This window comes from Callorhinchus milii, unplaced genomic scaffold (assembly GCF_018977255.1).
Source record: "Callorhinchus milii isolate IMCB2004 unplaced genomic scaffold, IMCB_Cmil_1.0 Scaffold8, whole genome shotgun sequence".
In the NCBI taxonomy this organism is placed as follows: domain Eukaryota; kingdom Metazoa; phylum Chordata; class Chondrichthyes; order Chimaeriformes; family Callorhinchidae; genus Callorhinchus; species Callorhinchus milii.
Window position 1 is genome coordinate 4,658,710 of NW_024704749.1, and position 25,478 is coordinate 4,684,187.

General features: G+C 46.9%; 1 protein-coding gene and 1 non-coding gene across 2 annotated transcripts in view; one reads left to right on the plus strand and one right to left on the minus strand.

Moving 5' to 3' along the window:
* kremen1 (kringle containing transmembrane protein 1) overlaps positions 1–25,478 on the plus strand; it is a 57,083-nt gene that overhangs the window by 9,653 nt on the left and 21,952 nt on the right. Inside the window, exon 2 of the mRNA XM_042337548.1 lies at positions 10,249–10,411. Within this exon, the coding sequence (XP_042193482.1) occupies positions 10,249–10,411 (163 nt within the window). The remainder of the gene's footprint in view (positions 1–10,248; positions 10,412–25,478) is intronic.
* trnaa-ggc lies at positions 12,215–12,288 on the minus strand. The gene has a single exon. It is a non-coding gene; the product is annotated as a tRNA-Ala (tRNA).

Sequence of the window (25,478 nt, forward strand, 5' to 3'; positions counted from 1 at the left end):
AGACTGGTGTAGGGGAGGTTTCTGTGACCTTCCCTTTTATGACCATAGGCCACTCTGTACCTGACTGACACGAACACTGGCATGTTTCTTTCGCTGCTAAGTTAGCGTTGGAATGGAAATTGTGTGGGAACTCTTTAAGCGCGTACATTTATTGCAATCCTTGCCTTTGATGTGGATCTGGCCCACAACACGGCAAAGGTGGTTGCCGTCAAGTGCAGTGACTGTGTGTTTGCGGGCAAAAGCACCCGTTTGTGAACTGCAAGAAAAGCAATAGGTTGATTGACTTGCACTTGCCTCGCTCAAAGGACCGTACGTGTTCATCCCTTCACCCTCTGCCACCTCCCTACCTCTCCCACCTCCTCACTTCCCAATCTGCCACCCATGCCTTGGAGTCCTGTAGCTCAGTGGTTAGAGCACTCACTTTACAAGCGAGAGACCTGAGTTCAATTCCAGGCAGAGGGCGAAACCTTGGGCAAGTTTCCTTACTCCACACAGAGCCTAATAATAATCCCTCCCCAAAAAATAAACAATAATAAAATTGGTCATTTTCAATCTACGACTGTTTGTGGAGCTGTGCGCAATTGGCTGCCGCGTTCGCCCACAAATATACAATCAATTCACTTTACAGTGTGTTCTGTGAAGCGCTTTGGGACGTCCTCCCGACGTGAAAAGCGCTATATCAAATGCAAGGATTATTATTATTATTATTATTATTATGCCTTGGCTCGACTGGTACTGGCTTCCTGCTCGTGATAAGGCACTGCATCAAATGAAAAGATTATTATTATTATTATTATCATTATTATCTAGTCCATGGTACTCTCTGAACTGTGAGGCTGAATAATGTTGCACCCTTGACCCCTTCCACCTAGAGGCAGCAGCTCAGTTCAGAAGTAATTACTTTTGTGTTAAAATATGTATAAGTTTTGTTGTTGTGCTGTGTGAATTAAATCCCTGAGGCACATGATTGATTATGAAAAAGCCACGGTGGTAATATTTCTATAGCACCGGCACAATTCTTTCTTAATGTATTCTGTTGATAACAACATATATAGCAGTATCTCGGAGTCCTGTAGCTCAGTGGTTAGAGCACTCGCTTTGCAAGCGAGAAACCTGAGTTCAATTCCAGGCAGAGGGCGAAACCTTGGGCAAGTTTCCTTACTCCACACAGAGCCTAATAATAATCCCTCCAAAACCAAAACAATAATAAATTGGTCATTTTCAATCCACGACTGTTTGTGGGACATTGCTGTGCGCAATTGGCTGCTGCGTTCGCCCACAAATATACAGTCAATTCACTTTACAGTGTGTTCTGTGAAGCGCTTTGGGACGTCCTCCCGACGTGAAAAGCGCTATATCAAATGCAAGTATTATTACTATTATAACAAGCATTTAAAAATTAATCGGGTGGAAAATCCGAGCAGTTGAGCAGCACCTCCCTCTGTGTGTTGACACTGGGACAGTGGGATATGGTGCAAAGGCTGATTAGTCTAGGCTGATGTTCCGATGCAGTGAAGGGGGGAGAGGTGCGATGTCAGAGGTGCCGTCCTTCAGATGAGACGTCAATTTGGGTGACTGTCAAAGATCCTAATGTTCAAAAAAGGGAAGGGAGATTCTGCCGGAATCCTGGTCAAACCATCCCCCAGATACAATTTGTCACTCACTTCATAGTTGTACAATGCATTGCTGTGTGCAAATTGGCTGCCGAGTTCGTTCGCAAACACACAGCCACTGTACCTTACACTATATCCTGTGAAGCGCTTTGGGATGTCCACCCGATGTGAAAGACACTGCACCAAGTACAGTGGATTATTATTATTATTATTATTGATGATAGTATTACTGCTGGGACTCGTGCGGTGGGAAGGTTTATGTATTCAAAGAATGCGAAATCGTGAGCGTGACAATATGAACTTTATTTCAACATGGTATCTTTCCATCCAGTGCAGCAAATCAACCAGCTGTGATGGAAGATTTAGCTGTTTTTTTTTGTTAAGACCAAATTCTATGAATTTGTCACAGAATTGAAGATTGCACAGAGTGAAATCCTAGGCGAGTGTCCTTACTCCACACGCCTCTGTTTTACCTCGCAGTAAATAGGAACCCGGTCTTAAGCGCTCTGGGACGCTACCCTGTGTGAGGGGCATGTGGGTTGTTGCTGTTGTTAGTCGATTGGGGGAATGCTTTCCAGGGGTAATAATTCCGCCAAAAAAAAAAATAATTTGGTCACTCCATCCACGACTGTTTGTGGGGACGCCGCTGTGCGCAATTGGCTACCGCGTTTCGCCCACAAAACAGACAGTCAATTCGCTTTACAGCATATCCTGTGAAGCCCTTGAGACATCTCGACGACGTGATAAGGCGCTGTCTCAAACGCAGGGATTATTATTGTTATTAATTGCAGACGGTTTTTCACTTGAGTCCTCATTTTGGAATTTCCTCGTCTTTGTTCTTAAGATAAACGGCTTTCAAGTTGACACTCAGTTAAGCGAAGAATTTTCCACAATTCTGTGTGATTTTAAATTTGAAGTCAAAATTGCCTTGACAAGCTAGGACGAGCGGGGTTGTTTGAAATTCTTGTGGAAACTAATGAGGCCTTCACCTTGAGAAAATTACAGGGTCCCTTTGAAGCTAATGGCAACATTAATTCAATCGGTATTCACTTGGGGGCAGGGATCCTTCTCGCACTCAGCTCCTGTTAACCCTGCAAGTCAAAGCCCTAACAGGTAGGGTGGTCCGAGCTGGATAAGCAATGGCAAGCTAGCTGTTTTTGGTTGGTTGAACTCCAGCACTATCCCAAGGCACACATTCAAGTCCGCAAGCCCTGTCTCTCACCAACCCGTGCCCCCAAAACTCCAGACCGCTCTTCCTCTATCCCTCTGCCTTGCCACCTGCTTTCACGCCTTCCGGTCGTGCCTGAAGAGCTACCCCTTCGACCGTGCCTACGGTCACCTCCCGCCTCCCCCCCCAACTCGGTGTCATGCTCCATCAATGTTAATTGCTCTGAGACGCTAGCCTGCAAAAGGGGCATTATATAAGTTGTTGTTGTGCCTAATATTCACTAGAATCGGGTAAGCAAGATGCATCCCTCCAGGGAGAGAGTGTGATGGATGTCTGCATGTGTCAAACACCCCCCAAAAAAGTTTGGTCAAGTCCGAGCCCTTGGGACTGTGAACCGTGATGCTTGCTGACCGTCGAGGTGGGATACGCGGGGCAGGAAGGCGATTGACGAGAGACAGGGTTTACCCCCCCGCTCCACCACCCGCGCCTCCAATCGACTGGCTCCGGCCTCCTGTTCGTCCCTCGCCCCCTCCGCTCCACCATCGGCCGCCGTGCCTTCAGCCACTACGCCCCGAAGCTCTGGAACATTCTCCCGCAATCCCTCCGCCTTACCCCCTCCTTCCCACCTTCAAATCTCACCTAAAAACCTTCCTTTTTGATCGTGCTTATGGTCACCTCCTCCCCTCCCTCTACCCCTGGCTCGGGGTCAGATTCCCCCACTGTGAAACACTCTGGGACGCTGTATAAATGCAAGTTGTCGTTGTTATTGTTGCATGTTACCAACACGGGCTGAAGGAGAGTGTCATTGGTGGATGTGTATCACACTCATGCTCACGACATAGTCTTCCTAACAGCCTTTTGTTTAACGCACCTTCACTGGTGAGCGCTGGTACCTTTTCCAGGGATAGAAGAGAAATGAACACATTTGGCAATAATAAGCACCAGGTTCATAATTCAGCTGTAATTTTTGGCCGGGCTGGGGTTTTGAACGTGCCTTCCGAACATCTGAAATTTATTTCCTTTCGGGCGGCGGTTAAAGTGCAAATATTATAAGGCCTCGTGAATAATAATATAAATAATAATAACCTTTGCATTGGATACAGCTCTGTTCACTTCTTCTAGACATCTCAAAGCAGAACATACTGTGAAGTGAGTTGACTGTTTATTTGTGGGTGAAATGCGGCAGCCAATTGCGCACAGCAGCGTCCCACAAACAGTCGTGGATTGAGTGACCAAATTATTATTGGGGCTTTTTTTGGAGGGATTATTATCCCCGGAAAAATTAATCACTAATCGACCAACAACTGGGTTTCTACTTACTGCTCGGTAAACAGAGGTGTGTGGAGTAAGGAAACTTGCCCAACATTTGCCCTGTTGGGAATAGAACCCAAGTCTCTCGCTTGCGAGGCGAGTGCTCTAACCACCGAGCTACAAATAATTGCCCTCAACGCCAAAGCCTGTGTGAGCTATGACTGAGAGCGTCAGTGGCATCTTGCTTTATAATGGGCAACAAATTTGGTCACTCGATCCACGACTGTTTGTGGGACGCCGCTGTGCGCAATTGGCTGCCGCGTTTCACCAACAAAATCTACAGTCAATTCGCTTTGCGCTCTATTCTGTGAAGATCTTTGAGACGTCTCAACGAGGTGATAACGCGCTGTGTCAAATGCAAGCATTATTATTATTATTCCATTATCATTAAGAACTGTGAAAAACTATCTCCCACATGAAGGTTGTTCTTACAAGTCTGTGCAGCCTTAGACTTTAAACAATGTTTGTCTTGTCAGCCAGAACGAGTGGAATTTTTGAGGCTTTGGGGGAAAACTAAAACTTGAGATCTTCCCCATTTCTGTGGTTCATTCGCACCTGGCTGATACCGTTTACCAACTAAAGTAAAGAGCTTTGTTCCCTGAGGGCTCTTTGATTTAAGTAAGAAAAGAGCATGCAATTGCATTTTACAGTGAGGCGCTCTGAAGATTCATGTGGTTTAGCCACTTATGAGCAATATCAGCACAAAAACAAAATAGCTAAAGAGGTTTGAGGCTGTTGTGGGGCTTCAGTGAAGTGAGTCCGCGCAGTCTCGGGATAGATCATATGGAGGTCTGTAGTGTTTCGGATAGAACACTCACCTCGCAAGCCAGAGGACCTGGGTTTGATTCCCGAGCATGGCGAAACCCTAGGCAAGTTTCCTTGCTCCACAGACCTGGGTTTATCTCGCAGTAACCTGGTTGTTAGTCGATTGGCGGATTGCTTTTCCTGGGGTAATATTCCCTTTAAAAGATAATGATAATTTGGTCACTCAATCCACGATTGTTTGTGGGACGCTGCTGTGTGCAATTGGCTGCCGCCTTTCGCCCACAAAATACACAGTCGATTCACTTTGCATTCTATCCTGTGAAGCGCTTTGAGGCGTCTCAGTGATGTGATAATGCGCTGTATCAAATGCAAGGATTATTATTATAACCAACAGAGTTTCTGTCACAGCAACCACGAGGGCGTGAGCGTAGAATGACCTGTTGTGTCTTAAGGCAGACGTGTTAAACGTGGTTTTACAATGCTAAGGATCTCTCCGATAGCCCTGAGTAAACACTCCCCACCCAACTACCCTCCACCCCACCCCTACCCTCCACCCCACCCCCCCACACACACACAACTCTTCCTCGAGATAAGGAAGAAATATTGTACAGCAATTGCCTCGAGCTAAATAGTTTGCAGCCAGTCTTCGCTTGAATAGCCGTCGTGATATGACTGGATTTAGGAACGCGGAGCAGTAGCCAGCGTTTCAAAGGATGGCCCGGTGCTGCGATCTCTATCACCATTAGGATTGCATGTTGTCAGACTAAACAACGAGCGAGCAAGGGGGGAACCTGGCTGAGTATCACAGCGGTCTGCACCGGCTGTTTTGTGAAACCTCATTGAAAGACTGTTATCTCCCCATCTGTTGTTTCACAGCCGTCACCCTTCTCCCATTGAACCCGTTAATCTAATCCAAACACGTTTTATCTGGCGGATTAGATTGTTCCCAGCGATGCTGACTGCCACTGTCAGGAGCCCGAGGGTTAATGTATTCGAGCTACTCGCTACGCGTTATAAGATGTGTAATATAATCCGTGAGTTTGATACTATATCACACCATTGAGACATCTCAAAGCGCTTCACGGTGGCGAAGCTTTTTGGTCGGACAACCAAAACACATTTTTTTTTAATTGAATTATTCATGGGTATTGTGGCTATTCATGGGTATTAACGACGTGATAATATATATCAAATGCAAGGATTATTCTTATATTTATGACATAGTCAACCAACAAAATTACGTGTGCAAAGCGCCTTTCACGTCGAGAGGACGTCCCAAGGCTGGACAGTTAGTGTTTTGGACCCAAGCTGGGGGTCGGGATTCGGGAGGTTGGGGGGCAGGGGGGTGGGAAGCAGGGTGATCGAAAGCACAGTCGAAGAGGAGGGTCTTGAGATGGGTCTTGAAGGTGGCAACTAACACCCCTAGATGTCCCTCAGCACCCACTTTGACAAGTTCTATCCCAGCCATGGAGTCCATTTGTTTTGCATTCTTACTTAATGTTGTTGTTGTTGTTACTTCCGACACTGTACCTTGCAATTATCATTATCGTTAACTATGATGTCCTGACACTTATCACAAGTTGTTTTCAGAAGACAGGAGAGAGAATGTAGAACTCTACAGCGATAGATGCCTCGGACAGGGTTCAGAGTGGTCTCGAGTTGGCATAGGATCTATCTATAAAATATGCTAACAGTTGAGGTGGAGTGAGTTATGGGCTGTAATACAATCCAAGGTTTTGGATGATCCCAAGCCTCATTTTCTATATCATAAGAACCACTCAATCATGTCACAGTGTTGACCACCTTCCAACCCCAACAACTGATGTATTTGTAATGAATTAGATGCTGTAACAACAGGGTGTAGCTGTGAATCTGTAAGAAGCACTGATACCACGCAACATTGACATTGGTTACGGAGAGGACAGAAAGCGCTGGGAAATCAGTCCCGAGACGAAGCCTTCCCGTGACTTATTGTCCTGGCCAGCAAATCCCCCAAATAAAACTGGTCACTTACTCCATGGCTGTTTGTGTGACATTGCTGAGTGCAAACTGGCCATCATGTTTTGCCCACAAAATACAGTCAATCCACTTTACAGTATATCCTGTGAAGTGCTCTGAGATGTCTCGATAATGTGATAAGGTGCTGTATCAAATGAAAAGATTATTATTATTACCCACCCTCTGCTTTTGAATGTCTAGGTACAAGGGACTAGAGGTGACACTGACAGGGAGAGAGATCTACTCTTAGGAGGAGCGAAGTGCGAGGTTTCACTATTCCGTGGAGTCCTGTAATAATAATAATCTTTGCGTTTGATATAGCAGCTTATCACGTCTTCGAGACGTCTTTGAGACTGTAGCTCAGTGGTTAGACCACTCGCCTTGCAAGCGAGACACCTGGATTCGATTCCCAGCAGGGCAAAACGTTGGGCATGTTTCCTTACTCCACACACCACTGTTTACACCAGTTGTTAATTGATTGGCGGATTCCTTTCCTGGGCGTAACAATTCCTTCAAAAAATAATAATAACGATAATAAATCAGTCACTCAATCCACAGCGATTCACAGTTTGTGGGACGCTGCTGGGGGCAATTGGCTGCCGAGTTTCTCCCACAAACACAGGGGTCAGTTCACTTTACAGTGTATTCTGTGAAGCGCTTTGAAACGTCTCGAAGACGTAATAAGGCGCTACATCAAATGCAAGGCTTATTATTATTGTTATTATTTGTAGAAAAGATGGCAGCTAATTTATTTATTATTATTCACATTCTGCACTCGAGTCAGGTTCTAGGAAGATCGCTGGTGTCCGAGGCTTAAGCTTGATATCTGGAGAGCGCCCAGCTGTTGAAAGCAAAAACCACAGCATCAATAGTTCATCCCCATTGCTTTTGTGCGTAAAGAAAGCGGGTGCAATATGATCAGTGACACCCGCGCAGCATGTTATAACAGTGGCAGTCGCTGGGAGTAAGTAAGCCTGGCTCAGTTGGTAGCTCTCTCGTTTCTGAGTCAGATGGTTGCCAGGACTTGACATGGAGGCTTGAACCCACAACCAGATAGCGTCACACAGCGCAGTAAAATCCCGTGAAGCGCTTTGGAGATGTCCTCCAGACACGAAAGGATTATTAGTAACAGCGACTATGTTATTCGCTGAGAATACCATCGATAATTATTCAATAAACAATTCAATTTGGACAGCCCCCCTGCTCCCCTCCCCGACCCCCCCCCCCCCACCCAGCTCACAGACAGACACTTATTCTGCCCTCACCCTTTGGAACTCCATCCCACCTTCCCTTCGCCTCGCTCCCTCCCTCGCCTCCTTCAAGGCGCGGCTCAAAAGCCCTCCTGTTCGACCGAACCCTCGGCCACCCTCCTGCCCTCCACCCTCCTCGATCCCGACCCCCAGCTCGGATCCAAATCCCTGACCGACCAGCACCTTGGGACGTCCTCCCGGCGCGAAAGGCGCTGTACAAATGTAATACTGCATCGTATTGCTGCCTCGCACAAAGGCTCATTTTGTGCGGCTTATAGAAAACTCCCTCTTTGGTTCCAATGAAACGTTTCTATTCCCCATTCTGTCCCCTTCCTCCTCCAGCTGGGAGAGCTCGCACGCGGGTCCCAGTGGCCATTGACACCGTTTGTCCTCAGTGCTGTGGGTGAGACTAGCAGGCGGTGTGCGGCCAAGGGGAAAGCTGGGCACCGAGCCACTGCGAGTGAATGAGACGAAGCTCGTCAGCGGAAATTGGCCCGGCAATAGGCCAGTCCTCAGCCTTGACCGTAGCTCTGCTCTGCAGAGGACGCAGAGCCGCTCTATGACACGCCAACCCCGATTTTTGGGGGGATGGTTTTCACGTTCAAGCCCCTGGTAAGGTCGAAACGGCCCAGTGCGCTTCACAAGGAGTTACCTTCGAGTGTAGTAACTGTAATAAGCAGTAAGCAATAATAATAATAATCCTCGCATTTGATACAGAGCCTTATCACATTGTCGAGACGTCTCAAAGCGCTTCATGGAATACACTGTAAACAACAACAACAAAATTACATTTATAGAGCACCTTTCATGTCGGTAGAACGTCCCAAGGTGATGGACAGTCAGTGGTCAGGACCCGAGCATGGGGGAGGGGTGGGGTAGGGGTCAGACCGGCCTTGAAGGAGGCGAGGGAGGAAGTGAGGCGAAGGGACTGTAGGATGGATTTCCAGAGTGTGGGGGCAGAGAGGCTGAAAGCCCGGCCACCGATGGAAGGGCGGGTCGGACAGGAGACATGGAGCTCAACGGAGGCAGCAGGCAGGTTGGTAGGGAGTCAGCAGGTCAGAGAGGTAGGAGGGGGCAAAGCCATGGATGGCCTTGAAAGTGAGGACTAGGATCTTGAACTCGATCCTCTGAGGGATGGGGAGCCAGTGGAGTCGGGCGAGGGTGGGAGTGATGGGGTCAAGGAGCCTGGTGCGTGAGAGTACAAGAGTTGCAGAGTTGTGGATGATCTGCAGCTTGCGAAGGGAAGAGTTGGAAAAGCCGATAAGGAGGGAGTTCCCGTAATCGAGCCTTGATGTGTCGAATGCGTGGGTGAGGGTTTGGGCAGCCTGAGGGGTGAGGCGGTGATGGAGTCTGGCAATGTTGCGGAGGTGTTGGTAGGCAGTGCTGATCATGGCGCGGATGTGGGGGAGAAAGGACAGTTCAGGGTCAAACAAGACACCCAGGTTCTTGACCGGCTTAGTGAGGTTGAGTGTGCAGCCGTGGAGGCCGATGCTGCCAACGCCTGAGGTGTGGAGGCGTAAAGTGGATTGACTGTATATTTTGTGGGCAAAACGTGGTAACCCATTGCGCACAGCTGTAAGCGCTATTCCCTTAAGACCTGCCGCATTTTAAATAAGTGAAAGTTTTTGTCGCTTTATTCTTTAACTAAGGTTCCTCATTGTTACATACAGACCAGACCAGATATTTCCTCATTGTAATAATAATAATCCCGGCATTTGATATAGCGCCTTATCATGTCTTCCTGACGTCTCAAAATGCTTCACAGAATGCACTGTAAAGTGAATTGACTGGATATATTGTGTGTGAAAGGCGGCAGCCAATTGCGCACAGAGGCGTCCCACAAACAGTCGTGGATTGAGTGACCAAATCATTCTTATTTTTCGTTGAAGGGATTATTACTCCTGGAAACCGATCGACTTTAACAACCGGGTTCCTACTTACTGCTAGATACACAGAGGCATGTGGAGTCAGGAAACCTGCCCAAGGTTTCACCCGGCCCAGGAATTGAACCCAGATCCTCTCGCTTGTGTGGCGAGTACTCTAACCACTATGCTACAGGACTTCGCAATATCAGGAGCCGGTTTGCGCTCAGCCACAGATCAGGCCCTTCTCATCATTGAACTGATTTCTGTCTCTGTTGCAGAGTGCTACACTGTCACCGGTGCTGATTACAGAGGCTTTCAAAATCAGACCTCCCAGCAGGGGGGAAAGCCCTGCTTATATTGGAATGAAACCTTCCAACACCCTTACAACACCAACAAGTACCCCAACGGAGAAGGAGGCCTGGGCAACCACAACTACTGCAGGTAATGGATACTTTACAGTTCCTTACTGCTAACGGTTACATTGGCGGCTTGTCATAGAATCATGACGCTAATAATAATGATAATAATAATCCTTGCATTCGATACAGCCAGCGCCTGATCACGTGGTCGAGACGTCTCAAAGCGCTTCACAGGATACACTGTAAAGTGAATCGACTGTATATTTTGTGGGCGACTATACAGGCGATTCACTTTATATTCTGCCAAGCGCTTCGAGACGTCTCGACGACATGATAAGGTTAATCACGTGACGAGGGATAATCATAGAATCCTACAGCACAGAAGGAGGCAATTCGGCCATCGTGCCTGTGCTGGCTCTTTGAAAGAGCTGTCCAATTAATTAATCCCACTCCCCCGCTCTTTCCCCATAGCCTTGCAAGGTTTCTCTTTTCAAACACATATCCAATTCCCTTTTGAAGCTGATACTTTTGATTAAATCTTGTGTGTGTGTGTGTGTGTGTTTAACCAATTGTCAAGCTGTTTGTTCCAAGCTGTGTTTTTTTTTGTGTGTTGGAAGGAATTCAGCCACTACCCCCTGAAACTCTGGAGCACTCTCGCTCACTCCCTCCGCATTGCCCTGACCTTTCTCCCAGCTAGGCGTCGTGCTCCGCCACTATCAAGTGCTCTGGGACACTACCCTGCTTGAGGGACACTATATTAATGCAAATTGTTGTTGCAGGAAAGGCAGGGAAAACAGAGAGAGAGAGAGCGAGAGACTCCTTTTCCGAATTGCCTTAATGTAGCTTTCATAATGAAATGGCTTCTGAATTGCTGGCAAAATATAACGATGTGCGTATGTGTGTGTGTGTGGGGGGCGGGGAGGAGGATTTAACTCTTATGAAGATGGGGAGGAAGTTTCTCTATTCCGCATTTTGGCTGGGTTTCAGGGGAGGGCAGAGTGCTGAAGTTAGGAGTCAGTCAGTAATGTGCTTTGGGCTGTTTTCCCAGAGTTTTCTGTTGAAACCAATTAGACCAACGACACTCAGAAACGGGAGGAAGGTTCCAACAACTGTTTCTGATGAAGGTTGAGTAACAACCCATTGCCATTCATCAATCCACTTGCTACAGCATTCCAATCAATTAGAACTGCACCATTACCTCTCGTTGGTCTGTCTGACAGTTGCGACTGTGATATTCAGACGCCTATAATTACACCAGACATGACATTACCAGCAGGAAATATTTTTAAACGTCTTCTGGAAAGAATGTCAAGTTTTGGGACATTGACTGCCTAGCACTGGCTGATAGTCAATGCGATGATGAATGACACTCACAAGTCCATCTGCTCTTCATGTGAAGATACTTTTTAGTGGGAAACAGCCACGTAGAAGGTTCGATCTCCCACTATTGCAAAATGGGCGGTGTAATAATAATAATAATAATGAGCTTCTGTGTAGGGGAAGGGGTAGTGGTTGAGCTGGTTTAGTAGATCTCAAAGACAATGGACATGGAGGGAAAAGTCAGTTTTTTTTATTAATAATAATAATAATCCTTGCATTTGATACGGCGCCTTATCACGTAGTTGCGACGTCTCAAAGTGAATTGACTGTATGTTTTGTGAGCGAAACACAGTAGCCAATTGCGCACAGCGGTGTTCTGTCCAGCTGTGGAAATAATAATAATAATAATCCTTGCATTTGATGTACGATATATTTCGTCTAGATGTCTCAAAGCGCTTGACAGGATATACTGTAAAGTGTAGTGACTGTATATTTGTGGGTATTGTGGTATATTTCTTGACGGATTATTATCAGGCGTGTGGAGTAAGGAAATTTGCCCAAGGTTTCGCCCTGCCGGGAATCGAACCCAGGTCTCTCGCTTGCCAGGCAAGTGTGCTCTAACCACTGAGCTACAGGACTCCCCATAAAATAGATAAAGGGATAATCTATAGGAATCGCTAAAAGATTACTGAGCCATTCACTGCCCTATGTTTTCGGCACAGAACAATTATGATAATTCTCATTCAAAAAAAATCTGCCAGCCCAGGGTCATTGCGTCACTGCAGAGGAAGCGAGCCGCTCGGTTACCATTACTCTGGCGAGGCTCTCCAGCTCCAGAAAGCGTGCGAGAAGTCGGCCTATATGTGCCAAAAGTGTCCTGCATTTCCAGTCCGTAGCACACCCACGTTACAATAATCCTTGCATTTGATACAGCGCCTTATCACGTCTTCGAGACGTCTCAAAGCGCTTCGCGGGATATACTGTAAATTCGATTAACTGTGTAGTTTGCGGGCGAAACGCGGCAGCCAATTGTGCACAGCAACGTCCCCACAAACAGCCGTGGATTGAGGTGACCAATTTTTAAAAAAAAAAAATTTTTGAAGGAATTATTGCCCCCGGAACAGCGATCCACCAATCGACTAACAACCGGGTTCCTACGAGTCCGAGGTGACGCTCCAATACAGTGCTGGGGATGTGCTTTATTGTTAGAGCCACCGTTAAACTGAGGTCCTGTCTGCCTGTTCAGTTGGACGTTAAAGATCCCAGCGGCAACGTTCGAAATCCGAAGGTTTCCCATCCGACAATCCCGCAGATAAAATCGACCATTCGCCTACAGAAACCCACAGTCACTCCACTTTACGGTAAATCCTGTGAAGCGCTTTGAGACGTCCTCTAAAAGGTTCCTTTGAGACGTCCACGTAAAAGGCCCCGTGTAAACGTAAAATAAATTCATCCAAAGTTCATGCCTTTGAACTTGTAATAAGAGGAAAAATAATCCTCGCTTCACGGAATATACTGTAAAGTGGAGTGACTGTGTGTTTTGTGGGTGAAACACTCAAATGGATAACTTAACAGGTCTCCTCTCAACCTCCTCTGTTCCAGTCCCCTTTCCTTGCAGCCCCTCTCTCCTCATCAATAAAACACCTCATGCTTGGCATCACTCGAGTGAATTTTCTCTGCGCTCTCTCTACGACATGTGTGACTGACAAATTTGCCAATTTCCATATTTATGCATCAGTGCCTAATAACGCATTGAGCTGCTGAATTAGATACAAATACTGGGCCTTAGTACAATGAGGTCGTAACAAACACGATTGCTGCTATTAACATTCAGACCTAAAGCCTTGTGCGAAGACTTTGTAACAATCATTGTTAAAATTCAGAACCTCTTTAATGTTTTAGGTTGATGGCAAATCAACCGCCCACGTAATGTGTGCGTATCAAACAATATTGGCTTTTCTATTAATATTCATAGGTTTTTATTTATTGCTGCTTTTAATAATGGACGAGAAGTACTGTTGCTTCATCACCTGAATAACAATATCCCCCGTGTGACTGTAATTTGGATTTATCTGGTCTCTCGTGAGTATAAAAGAACATAGCAGCAGTACTATAGTTGGGAATTATTCCAACGGTTCACTCAATTACGTGTATTTGATCCGCTTAAGCTCAATTGCAATCCGCTTTGGTGGATAAGGATTTGATGAGGTTTTAGAAATCGAGGTAAGGGACAAGTTGGGTGGCCTGATTTGACACCCGCTCAGACCTCAGGGCTTTGCCTAGAAGACGTGATAAGGCGCTATATCAAAAGCGAGGATTACTGTTATTATTGTGGCCCTACAGGTCCTCTTTGCTCGCAGACTGGGGCTCATTTGGCTTTTTTAACTATGCAGTTATGGGAGGATGGTATATTCTGTGAAGCCCAATGAGAGGTCTCGGAGACATGATAAGGCGTTGTATCAAATGCGAGGATTATTATTTTATTATTGTATATTGCTGTCAGTAAGCAGCCTGGCAGAGTTCCAGGGTGGTTGTTTAAACACTCCGGCTTCATAAAGGTGGCTTTTATGTGGTTAAGGCAGCCCTCGCTCTCAGAGACAAAGAGAGGAAACGGGCAGAAGGTTCGCGTTTCTTGCCAGCGTTTGGCAAACAATGGGCCTGTTGGTATCGGCGACGCTTGGCAAACAAATGATTTAATAAGCTCAGGTATACGCCGGTGACTGAGATAAACAGTGCTCTGTGTACTTTGTGGTGGGCGTTTGCACGGCAGTTTTACCATGCCCTGTCTGCACTTGCCAGAATTCCTCTGTTGCCACTATCGGCAGGTTCCCACACTGAGGCGTGGAACAAACCGTCCTGTGCTCCCTGGTGACACAATGAGGGAAGCCCTGGGATCGGAAAATAATTATAATCCTTGCATGTGATGTAGCGCCTTCGAGACGTCTCAAAGCCCGTCACAGAATACGCTGTAGAGTGAATCGACCGTGTATTTTGTGGGCGAAACGCGGCAGCCATTTGCCCATCCTTTATTGATCTAATACTGGGGTAGAACTCCATCCTACAGTCCACTTCGCCTCACCTCCTCCCTCGCTTCCTTCAAGGGCTCGTCTCCGAACCCTCCTCTTCGACCGCACCTTCGGTCGCCCTCCACCCCTCCTGATCCCAACCCCCAGCTCGGGGCCAAATCCTTGACCATCCAGCACCTTGGGGACGTCCTCCTGAGTTGTTGTTGTCTGTGTGTGTGTGTGTGTGTGTGTTCATTTGGGAGCTCAGTATATGGGTGAGCACTTTCATTGAGTCCTAAATGGTGTAGGAGATCTCCTTTAGGTGTCGAGTCTAGTTCTTTAAGACTGGACAACACAATAGTCTATTGAGCCCTGGAGGGCAACACAAACCAACCTAATCTTGTCCTTCAGAGGACAGGGAAAGGGGGGGAAACAGGATTATTGTCCCCTCACTTGATAACGATATGCATATCTGTCCAGCCAGGGTCACCCGATAGCGATCAGACACAGGATGCTCCCTGGGCTGATGTTTTTATTTTGCATCCTCCCTAACCCAGGAGCGATTGCAGTGTGTAATTGTTCCCCAGAGGAGCGCAGGCAGCCCAGCACCCACCAGGAAATGAGCCCGTGACCTTCGGGCCTGCCTTTGCTCACGGCTTAGGCAGTGTTTGGGGGAAGCGCCCGTTCGAGCGGGTGCTAAAGATCCCTCGGCGCTATTCGCTGAGAGAGGCGAGTCTCTCTCGCTGTTTTTGAAGGAAACCTTCAGAAAGTTTAAGGGCGAGCAGTGGGGTGGAGGAAGTTCTTCTGAAATCCATTGGACGTTAAAAATAGTAATCCTTTCCACCGAATCTTCGTAAGGGCAAACCACAATAAAAGAAATCTTAAGGGGGTTGGGTGGGGGAGGGAAATCCTTATCTTTGGAGTTCAGGGTAACTGAGACCCCAATGTTAAAGCGGTTTAAATACAGGTAGCATTCAGTGCGTCGAGCTGGGACGACGCACAGACCCCCTTTTGTTTTGCAAGCAGAGAGAGAGAGAGAGAGAGAGACGGAGCTTTCTTCCTACCCACATCAAGGATTCATTTCGGCAAGAATGTAAATAACACCAGTCGCCTTTGTGCACTCCCAAGTGTCTCTCGGGCAGTGGGCTAATCGAGTTAATCTGAAATGAATGCAGCCCAGTCCGACGTTCCGAGTATGCGAGAGGGATTAATTGCCCACAGCAGCGGCATGCTATCAACTTTCACGTGAACTCCCGAGGAGTTTGGGAGAGTTTTGCCGCGTGGCTGTTTGGTAGCGCTTTGGGATAGCTTTGCCGTCGACAGCGTTCCCTGCCCTCTCCCCCTTGGAGCGGTTTGCCGTTCCATTATTATCCCAAAGCAGCTTGGGCGTAGTGGGTAGGGGGGCCAACGGACCATTCTTAAGAGTGTAAAGGATATTTCAGTCCCACAGTGCTCCCCACCCAGTGCTTCGGGTAGAATGTAGGTCATCTGTCTTAGGAAACAAAAAAAGCTTTAAAGGCACAGTAGCTCTTTTGTTAGCTGACTCGGAGTCAACCGAAGCCTCGGGGGAGAGCGGCGATATCTGAGTGTCATGTGCAACAATAATACACAATTTGAGTGTGTTTTTCTTAAGGCGGAATGAGTAGCTAAAGCGACCGGGCTATCCGAAACCAACCAGGTTCCAGCTTGTGAAATATGCTGCAGTGCCCACAGGGGACGTGCACTCTCCAGGTGGCTGGTGCAAACTGGTTTTCGCCTGTAATTGGAAGTTAAGTTACTTTTCTACTTCCCCTCCCCCTCCCGCCCCCCCCCCCACCCCCCCCACCCGAGGGTCAGCTTTGTGTTCAAGTCCCGTCTGCCCGTTCAGGTGGACGACCAGGATCCCTCTTGTTACTATTTCAGAAAGTTTCACCCCCCTCCCCATGTCCTGGCTAGCAATAATAATAATAATAACAATAATAATAATCTTTGTGTTTGATATCGCGCCTCATCACATCACGGAAACGAGCGCAAGCGTTTGAAAGGGTTCACAGCCAACACTTGTGTGCATCAATGCCCCACAAACAAACACAAAACTGCCGCGTTGCACCCGGAAAACACACAGCCGATCCACGTTACGGTGTACTCTGCGAAACGGGTTGAGACGTCTCGAAGACGTGATTAAGGCGTCTGTCTCGAATGCGAAGATTGTTATTACGAACTGAGTGATCAACCCTCTCCGGAGAGTTGTTGGGCAGGACACCGGCTGGTAGCTGCTCTCTTCTCGTTCCGAACAGTGTCGCGGGATTTTCGTCCGCCTGAACAAGCAGACGGGACCTCAGTGTATTGTATCATCTTAAGGAAACAGCATCTTCAACAATTGCAGCACAGTGCACCCCCAGCACAGTAATGGAGTGTCAGCCTAGACCATGCGGGACTTGAACACCCACCCCCCCCCAACCTTCTAACTAAGAGGTGGGAGTCCTACCAACCGAGCCGGGCTGACGCACGTAACCAACAGATAGTGTTTACTCGTGCACAGTCCATTCCAATACTCTCTGGAATATCCACGTGTAGGTGAGATGCATGGAATCCTCAGCTTGGTTTGGATACTCTTAAGCAACGGGCGATGGGTTTCCGCACGTGTCAGACACCCGGCCGACCATAAATAAATAAATACAAATTTTGCCGATATCCTGGGCCAACAGTCCTCCCCCCACACCCCAACCCCACCCAGACGAAACAAAAAATACTGGTCATCCAGTTCATTGCTGTTGGTGGGACGTTGCTGTGTGAAAACGAGCAGCAAAGTAACTCCCGTCTCATAAAAGAGATTTTGTTTTGACATTTTGATGACGTGATAAGCCGCCATATCAAATGGAAGGATTATTACGTTGTTATCAGATGACAACTCAGCCGAATATGGAGATTTTCAATCCAAATGGCTCGGCTTGGGACACCAACTCACAACCTCCTGAGTTTTGACTTTGCTGCAGAGAGGAGATAGAGCGTGTGGGGAGCGAGTGGAATCTTGGGAGGGAAGCACAGAAGAGTGCAGGAGCTTCAATAAGAACAAGTTGTGCCAGCGAGAGAGTGTTAAGCCAGCGGCGAGAGAAGGATTACTTTTCAGATGTCAAGCCTTTTCTTGTATCCAGCTCAGGAGTGTAAGAGAAGTGGTAAAAGAGCCCCCTCAGGCTGGTGTCCTAGATCTGGGTATTTCTATTTGTTTACCTAAACATGTACCATTGAGGGGGTCCTGTAACTCAGTGGTTAGAGCCGTCGCCTCGCAAGCGAGAGGACCTGGGTTCGATTCCCAGGCAGGGCAAAACCTTAGGCAAGTTTCCTTACTCCACACACCGCTGTTTATCTAGCAGTAAGTAGGAACCCGGTTATTATTCGATTGGCGGATTGCTCTCTGGGAGTAATAAACCCTCCCCAAAAAATAATAATAATAATAATTTGGTCACTCAGTCCATGACTGTTTGTGCGCAATGGGCTGCCGTGCTTCACCCACAAAATATATAGCCAATCCACTTTACAATATATTCTGCGAAGAGCTTTGAGATGTCTCAATGATGTGATAAGGCGCTGTATCAAATGTTGAGATGATTATTATTGTATGGGACCTGGAATGCATTGAGTTCTAAGCAAGTTGATATCATTGGGGGTTGTTAACAAGGAATCCATAGTATTATCCAGTTCACTTCAATCTTGTTGCAACAACGTCCCATCAGAAAGAAGCTTGTTTCTCCAGGGGCTGGATTTAATAATATTAAAAATAATCATCCTTGCATATGGTATAGCGCCTTATCACGTCTTTGAGACGTCTCAAAGCGCTTCACAGAATATACTGCAAAGTGAATTGACTGTATGTTTTGTGGGCAAAACCCGGCAGCCAATTGCGCACAGTAGTGTCCCACAAACAGTCGTGGATTGAGTGACCAATTTATTATTATTTTAATAATTATGATTATTAAATAAGCATAGCTCGGCTCAGCTCCCGGGGAGAAGAGACTCTATTAGGTGTTGTTGATGACTCACTGACTTGAAATGTGATAATTAGTGTTGTTTGATAAATTATCATTGAGTGATGATGAGGAGGTGGGTTGGGAGGTAGTCACACCTGAAACCTCTTATTGGCCCTCTAAACCCCAATCCATCCAATAATGTTGGCCAATTATCACACCATTACCTTTGAAGACTAGAGTGATATTTTGTTACCAATTATGGGACCTGGATTTGAGGTGGATGCTTGCCAAACTCCCATCAACTGGAGAAATATGACCTCAGGCTGGCTTGATCACTGCGAGAACCTTCTTCTGACTCCGTTTTCATTTGTATCAAAGACTCTTACAAGCCAGAGGCACCTGTGGACCAATGAGTTACATCTCTTATGAACTCAAGAAAAAAGATCTGCTGTTATGTTCCGTCTCCTGTGAAGGGAGTTTTCCCGGCAAATGTGATCTGCAACATAAATGTATACATTACATTTATATCTGTGTCGGCTTGGGACCCGTGTGTGGGGCAACAATTGTGGGCCAAGCCCCTCCAACCGGGCTGCCCCTCCCGAGTGTAGTGCTGGAGAGAAAGCCGTCTTGTCGGAGGTGCCGTCCTTCATATAACGAGAAGTTCCTGGTCGTGTGTTCAAGTGCGTGTTAAAGTGGGCGTTGTGGAGTCCTGCAGGGTAATGATTAGCGCTCTCGCCTCGCCAGCGAGAGAGGACCCGGGTTTGATCCCCGGCCAGGGCGACACCTTGGGCGAGTTTCCTTACTCCACAATCCTGATGATAGTCCCGCAAGAAGAAAAACCGCAATAATAAAAAAAAATTGGTCGCCTCAATCCATTGCAGTTTGTGGGGACGCTGCCGTGTGCAATTGGCTGCCGCGTTTCCCCCGCAAAATACACGGTCAATTCGCTGCACAGTGTATTCTGTGAAGCGCTTTGAGACGTCTCGAAGACATGAAAAAGCGCTATATCAAATGCAAGGATTATTATTATTTTGAACCTTAACAATCCTCTCCTGTCAAACCAGTGCACCATTTCCGCTTCTCAGCTCTTCTTTACTTTACCGTCTCTCAATTAGAAAAGCTTTGACCCTGTAGAAACTGGGACGCTAGGGTTCAAACCCATTGAGTTGTGTTTTCATGTTCTGCCGCTGCCCATCGATTATTCTGCTGTTGCGTGACTTCAGAGGAATTTGAACATTAACAGGGATCACATATGGAATTGGTTTAGAACTACCGAGTAGTGCTTATTAGATCAGATCTCTCTAGAGGGGTTTCCAGCAGATGCACAACAGAAAAACGACAAGACGTTCTCTGGGATAAAAAGTAAAAGTGGTTAAACAGTACCTTTCCTTTCTCAAAAGATCATCAGTGGAGTCCTGTAGCTCAGTGGTTAGATCACTCGCCTCGCAAGCGAGAGACCTGGTTCAATTCCAGGCAGGGCGAAACCTTGGGCAAGTTTCCTTACTCCACACGCCCGATAATAATCCCTCAAGAACAGAAAAACAATAACAATTTGTTGGCTGCCGTGTTTCACCCACAAAATATGCAGTCAGTTTACTTTACAGTATATTCAGTGAAGCGCTTTGAGACTTCTAGAAGGCGTGATAAGGCGCTGTATCAAATGCAAGGATTATTATTATCAGATTGGGACTTAAATAATAAGAATAAGAATAATCTTTACATTTGATGTAGTGTCCTTTCACATCCGGAGGACGTCTCAAAGGGCTTCACAGGAAGTTCTGTAATATTTGGTGATTGTTTTTTTTGTTGGCGAAAGAATCAGACAATTTTGCACACAGCTGATGACCCACAAACAGCCATGGAGTGGGTGACTGATTTTATTTTGTTGGCCAGGACACCGGGGGAGAGAGAAACTCTTCTCTTTTCGAAAGCGCCAAGGGGATCTTTAACGTCCACCCTGAACAGGCAGATAACACCTCGGTTTAACTCCTCACCTGAAGGACGGCAGTACCTCCGACAACGCAGCACTCTCCCAGCGCTTAACTGGAACGTCAGCCGTAGAATATAGTTGCACGGACAACTCTGTGCTGACATGATACGACAGCGACCTGAAAGGGGATCTGAAAGAGAATTTAGGACGAGCTACTTCACTGCCCATACAATCGTACAGTCAAATGCTGCCATTAATATTAATAATTGCCTGCAGTGAGTTTCTTTACAGCGGTTAAGGTTGGGCACAAACCTCATGGGGAACCAAAACTTTGAAGGCATGTCAACCTTCGAAACTCAGTTCCTTGCTGACCTCCTGCTATTTTGTAAGGCATTTAAAGCCTCCTGGTAATGACTTTAAGGTAATATTAAGCCCACATCACTGGCCTTGGCTTCCTTACCTTTTCGTGACTTTCTGGTTCAACCCACCTCAACCCAACCTGTGTTTTGCAGTCCTTTTCCATGCATTTGATCTAATTCGACTGAACTTGGCTGAGCCTCTCGCTTCGTTTGATGGCGTTTGGCATGTATCCACCTTCACTTTAGCTCCCATCAATCATAATCTTTCATCATCGAGGAACTCCGAAAATACTGAGGAAAGGTCCGTGCCAAGTCGGCTGAGTCCTGGTTGCTTGAGTCTCAGATAGGATAGCCTGAGGCCGGAGCGAGAGAGAGAGAGAGACGCATATTTTGTCTGAGTCTGGGGATTAGCGATCCAGAACCGTAAAAGAAAAAAAGAGGATTTCTGCTTTAATGCCATCTTTTACGATGCTTTCCAATGTTAGTTACGTTTATTCCAAGTGGCGGGGTGGGGGCAAGAAGAGAATGGTGTTGGTCAGCACCGAGACAGAGGCAATCTCCCCCCCCCACCACCCCCCCCAAATAAAATTAGCTTCACGGCTGTTTGTGGGACATTGCTACCGCGTTTCGCAACCAATGTCAGTCACTCCATGTCACAGTGGATCGCGTGAAGCTCTTTCTTTGAGATGTCCTTCTGGCACGATGAGGCGCTCACATCAAAGGCAAGGATTATTACTGTTATTTATTCTGATTTCTGTCGATTTGTCTCCCGTGTTCCGTGCGTATAAATAACTCGTGCAATTACGAATGCATCTTTAATTATAATGTACATTCACACTTCGACATCAAATGATGTTAGATTTACCTGCGAACACAGCAGCCTGACTCAGTTGGTAGCGCTCTCTCTCTCTCTCTCTCTCTCTCTCGCCTTTCTCGTCTCTCTCTCCGATCTCAGTCTGGCTACACTCTGTTGCAAGCGCTGGGGTGGGGTGGTGTTGTCTTGTCAGAGGTGCCGTCCTTCGGATGAGGTGTAAAACTGAGGCCCTGCCTGTTCAGGTGTCTCTCTGACGCAGTTGGAAGAAAACCTGATGCATGTGTGAGAGAGAAGGGAGTAGAGGGGGAATGAAGAAAAGCGATTAGGACGGGTGGGAGCTCGTGTGGCGTGTAAACACCAGCATGGTTTATTTGGGCCACGTGATCTGTTTCAGTGCAGAAACGTTCTCTGTAATTGTGTATTAAATGGAGAGTTTGATCTTGTTGAAGTTCATGGTTTCGGTCACGGATTTCTTGGTTCGATGCCCCTCGAGTCCTTTTGTGGAATGATAAAATACAAACACAACGTACATTTATTTACACAGCGCCTTTCATGTCAAGAGGAAAATCTCGAAGAAACATTACGCAGCTGGCTGGGCACCCGACTTGGTAGATGGGGGTGAGAGGGGTTGGAGGCTGATAGAGGGGGCGGGTGTGGTGGTGGTGGGGGGGAGATGACCAAAAGCGGGGTCAAAGAGGAAGTCTTGAGGCACGCTTTGAAAGAGGGAGGGAGCGAGTCTTTGGGACAGCAGGGGGGGAATGGGAATGGGGAGAGGGTGAGTCAGAGGGACTTAGGGATGGAGTTCCAGGGAGCAGGGGGAAGGGATGGATTGAAAGCCCAATGGCAATGTAGCTGCCAGGATTACTTAATGCTCAGAGCAACAGTGTTGTTTATGATTTAATTCTGCAATGGGGTTTGAGTCTGTCCGTGCCATTCATTTTATCTGGCATCAATGTTCAGGGACGGATTGAACAATTGGTGCATAAATCATCAGCGGTGTGTTTTGGAGACTCCCATTAACACCGGCGGATTATAAAGTAAATGTGCGTGACGACCTGTTCTACCATTTGTTCCCTGAGTACGTTCCAAGACCTCTCCGGTATTAATATCAAAACTCTTGATTACTCGAGCACTCTGGAATAAAGCGCTTTGAGACGTATCCTACTTGAAAGGCGGTACCCAAAAGCCAAGTGTTAAGTTGCAACAATACATTTCAAGCAGCGATGTACGTACACTGAGTAGGAAGGTTGTGGGTTCAAGCCCCCCGTTGGGACTCGGAATCACACCATCTTAAGTTGTCACCCCCAATGCAGCGCTGGGGGTGTGCTAAATTTTCGGAGGTGCCGTCCTTCGGATGAGACGTTTAAACCGAGGTCCCGTCTGCCTGTTCAGGTCGACGTTAAAGATCCCGTGGCTCTGTTCGAAAAGAGAAGGGGGTTTCTCTCTCTCTCTCTCTCTCTCTCTCGGTGTCCTGGCCAGCGAGACCCCGAATAAAATTCGCCACTCACTCCGTGACTGTTTGTGGGACAAATGGGCTGTGCGCAAATCGGCTGAGGCGCTCACCCACGGAATACAGATCATCACAACACCTTACAGTATGTCCCTTTGAGACGTTTTGACAACGTGATAAGGTGCTGCATCGAATGCAAGGATTATTAGTTCCAATGTTTTTTGTTTTCATTCGGACTCTCTCTTTCTCTCTCTCTCTCACTCACACACACACCCACACACACACATCACATATCAAAGAGTTGGCGCTGACCATAGAACTGCATCCAGGGGTTTGAGTCAGGCTCTCTGGGAGAGGAGGTGAGAGAGGGAGAGAGAATCAGGGGCCAGATAAACAGTGGGTGAAAAACTGCACGAAACCAGGAATTTCACAGTCTGTTCTCTTAAGCAGTGCGTGCTTTCATGCAGAGCCAGATGTGATGAAGATGGTTTAACGGGCTGTTAAGTCTCCTGAACATGACTCTAATAATCAAGGCTGCTGTCCATACTTGACCAACTTTTCAATAAAGACCCGTTGAGTTATCAAGCCAAACACATGTTGGCCAGACACATGTTTTAAATCAAACAGACACATTCGGCTGCCAAAGATAGAATTTAAAATGAAAAGAAAAGAAAAAAAAATGCGCAGAGCACTTAAAAATATATTTCAAAGAGACCACGGCCTAGTCCTTTAATCTGTATTCCGCAGATGATATTCTTAACACTACAATACTTTCAGGAGTTGTCAGAACCTGCTCTAATCACTGTTTGGCTCTCAGCAACCCTCCTTTGCTCTCATTCACACTCCTCTGTACTTATCCCCCGTTTTCTTAGACTTAGACTGTTAGATGTGTTCGAAATTATGAGGGGTTTTAATAGCCAGCTTTAGACTCTGTGATTCCAAGTGAAAATTGAAACCACAACCTTCTTCTGCCTCAAAGGGGCTTTATCATCCGAAACGATCATGTCATCTCTCAGCTCCATTTTCCGGAAAACTACCCCTGACTTTTCTTCTTCCTCACCTGGGAACGATGGACACTTGGGTCCCAACGATTATGAAAATGAAATAAATATGGCATCGCCTCGCTTTGCCGGCCATTGATTCTTCAGTCACTTGTTTGTTTGCTTCTGGTTTGCTTTCATTGCTGGACAAAACCATGGTCCTTTGTTCTGTCCAAATGGTCACTATCTCACGGGAAGAACTTGGGGAAATGCCTCCTTTTGTACTGTATATTTGTCGCACATGTGCTGTGATCCTGTAGCATATTGACTGGAGTCCTGTGGCGTACTCGTTAGAGCACTCGCCTCGCAAGCGAGAGGACCCGGGTTCAATTCCAGGGCAGAGCGAAACCTTAAGCAAGTTTCCTTGCTCCACTCTCCTCTGTTTACCTAGCAGTACGTAGGAACCTGCTTGTTAGTCGATTGATGGATTGCTTTTCCGGGGATAATAATAATCCCTCCAAAAAAAAATTGCTCACTCACTGCCGCGTTTCAGCCACAAAATAGATGCAGTCAATTCACTTTACAGTGTATCCTGTGAAGCGCTTTGAGACGTCTCAACGACATGATGAGGCTCTGTATCAAATGCAGAGGATAATTATTATTATTAAGCCACTGCCTCGCGGGAACAACTTGGGAAAATATCTTGTTTCGTGCTGCTTATACATCACACATGTGCCAGGAACAGTCAGGAAATATTTAATCAGGTCCCACATTCAGCGCTACATCACTGTTCAATATGTACTGCACAGACTCTTTCTTCCTTCAATGCATGCGCATGAGACAGTGGCTTAAAGAGGTGGTTGCTCTCTCAATATGGCGCTTGGGAGGTAATCTCAAAGGCCTTTGATGTAACAAATTATCTATGGTCTTTGAGAACGATTTGCGCTTATCTTTGCTTTGCATTGGATGCATGTTGGCAGGCGTGAAAGACAGCAATATTCTCAGTCTCCAATAAAGAATACTATCACCGAGCTCCATCAGCCTCGCGCTCTCCTCTGACAGAAGAGTTTCCTTTTGTCAGCTCAGACGCGCTCATTTTGGCTTAATCTCTCGGCTATATTTCCATGAAAACATCTTTACTTTTTTCCCCTCTTCCTCTCGCGTTCTCCCAGGATTATATTATATCACGAATATACAGTGCGATTAAAGTGTGTGTGTGTGGGGGGAGAGAGTTGTGTGTGTATCTGTATCTGTGTGTATGTGGGGGTGAGAGAGTTGTGTGTGTGTGTGTGGGAGGGGTGTTTGTGTATGTGTGTGTGTGGTGGGGGGAGAGGGGTGCGTGTG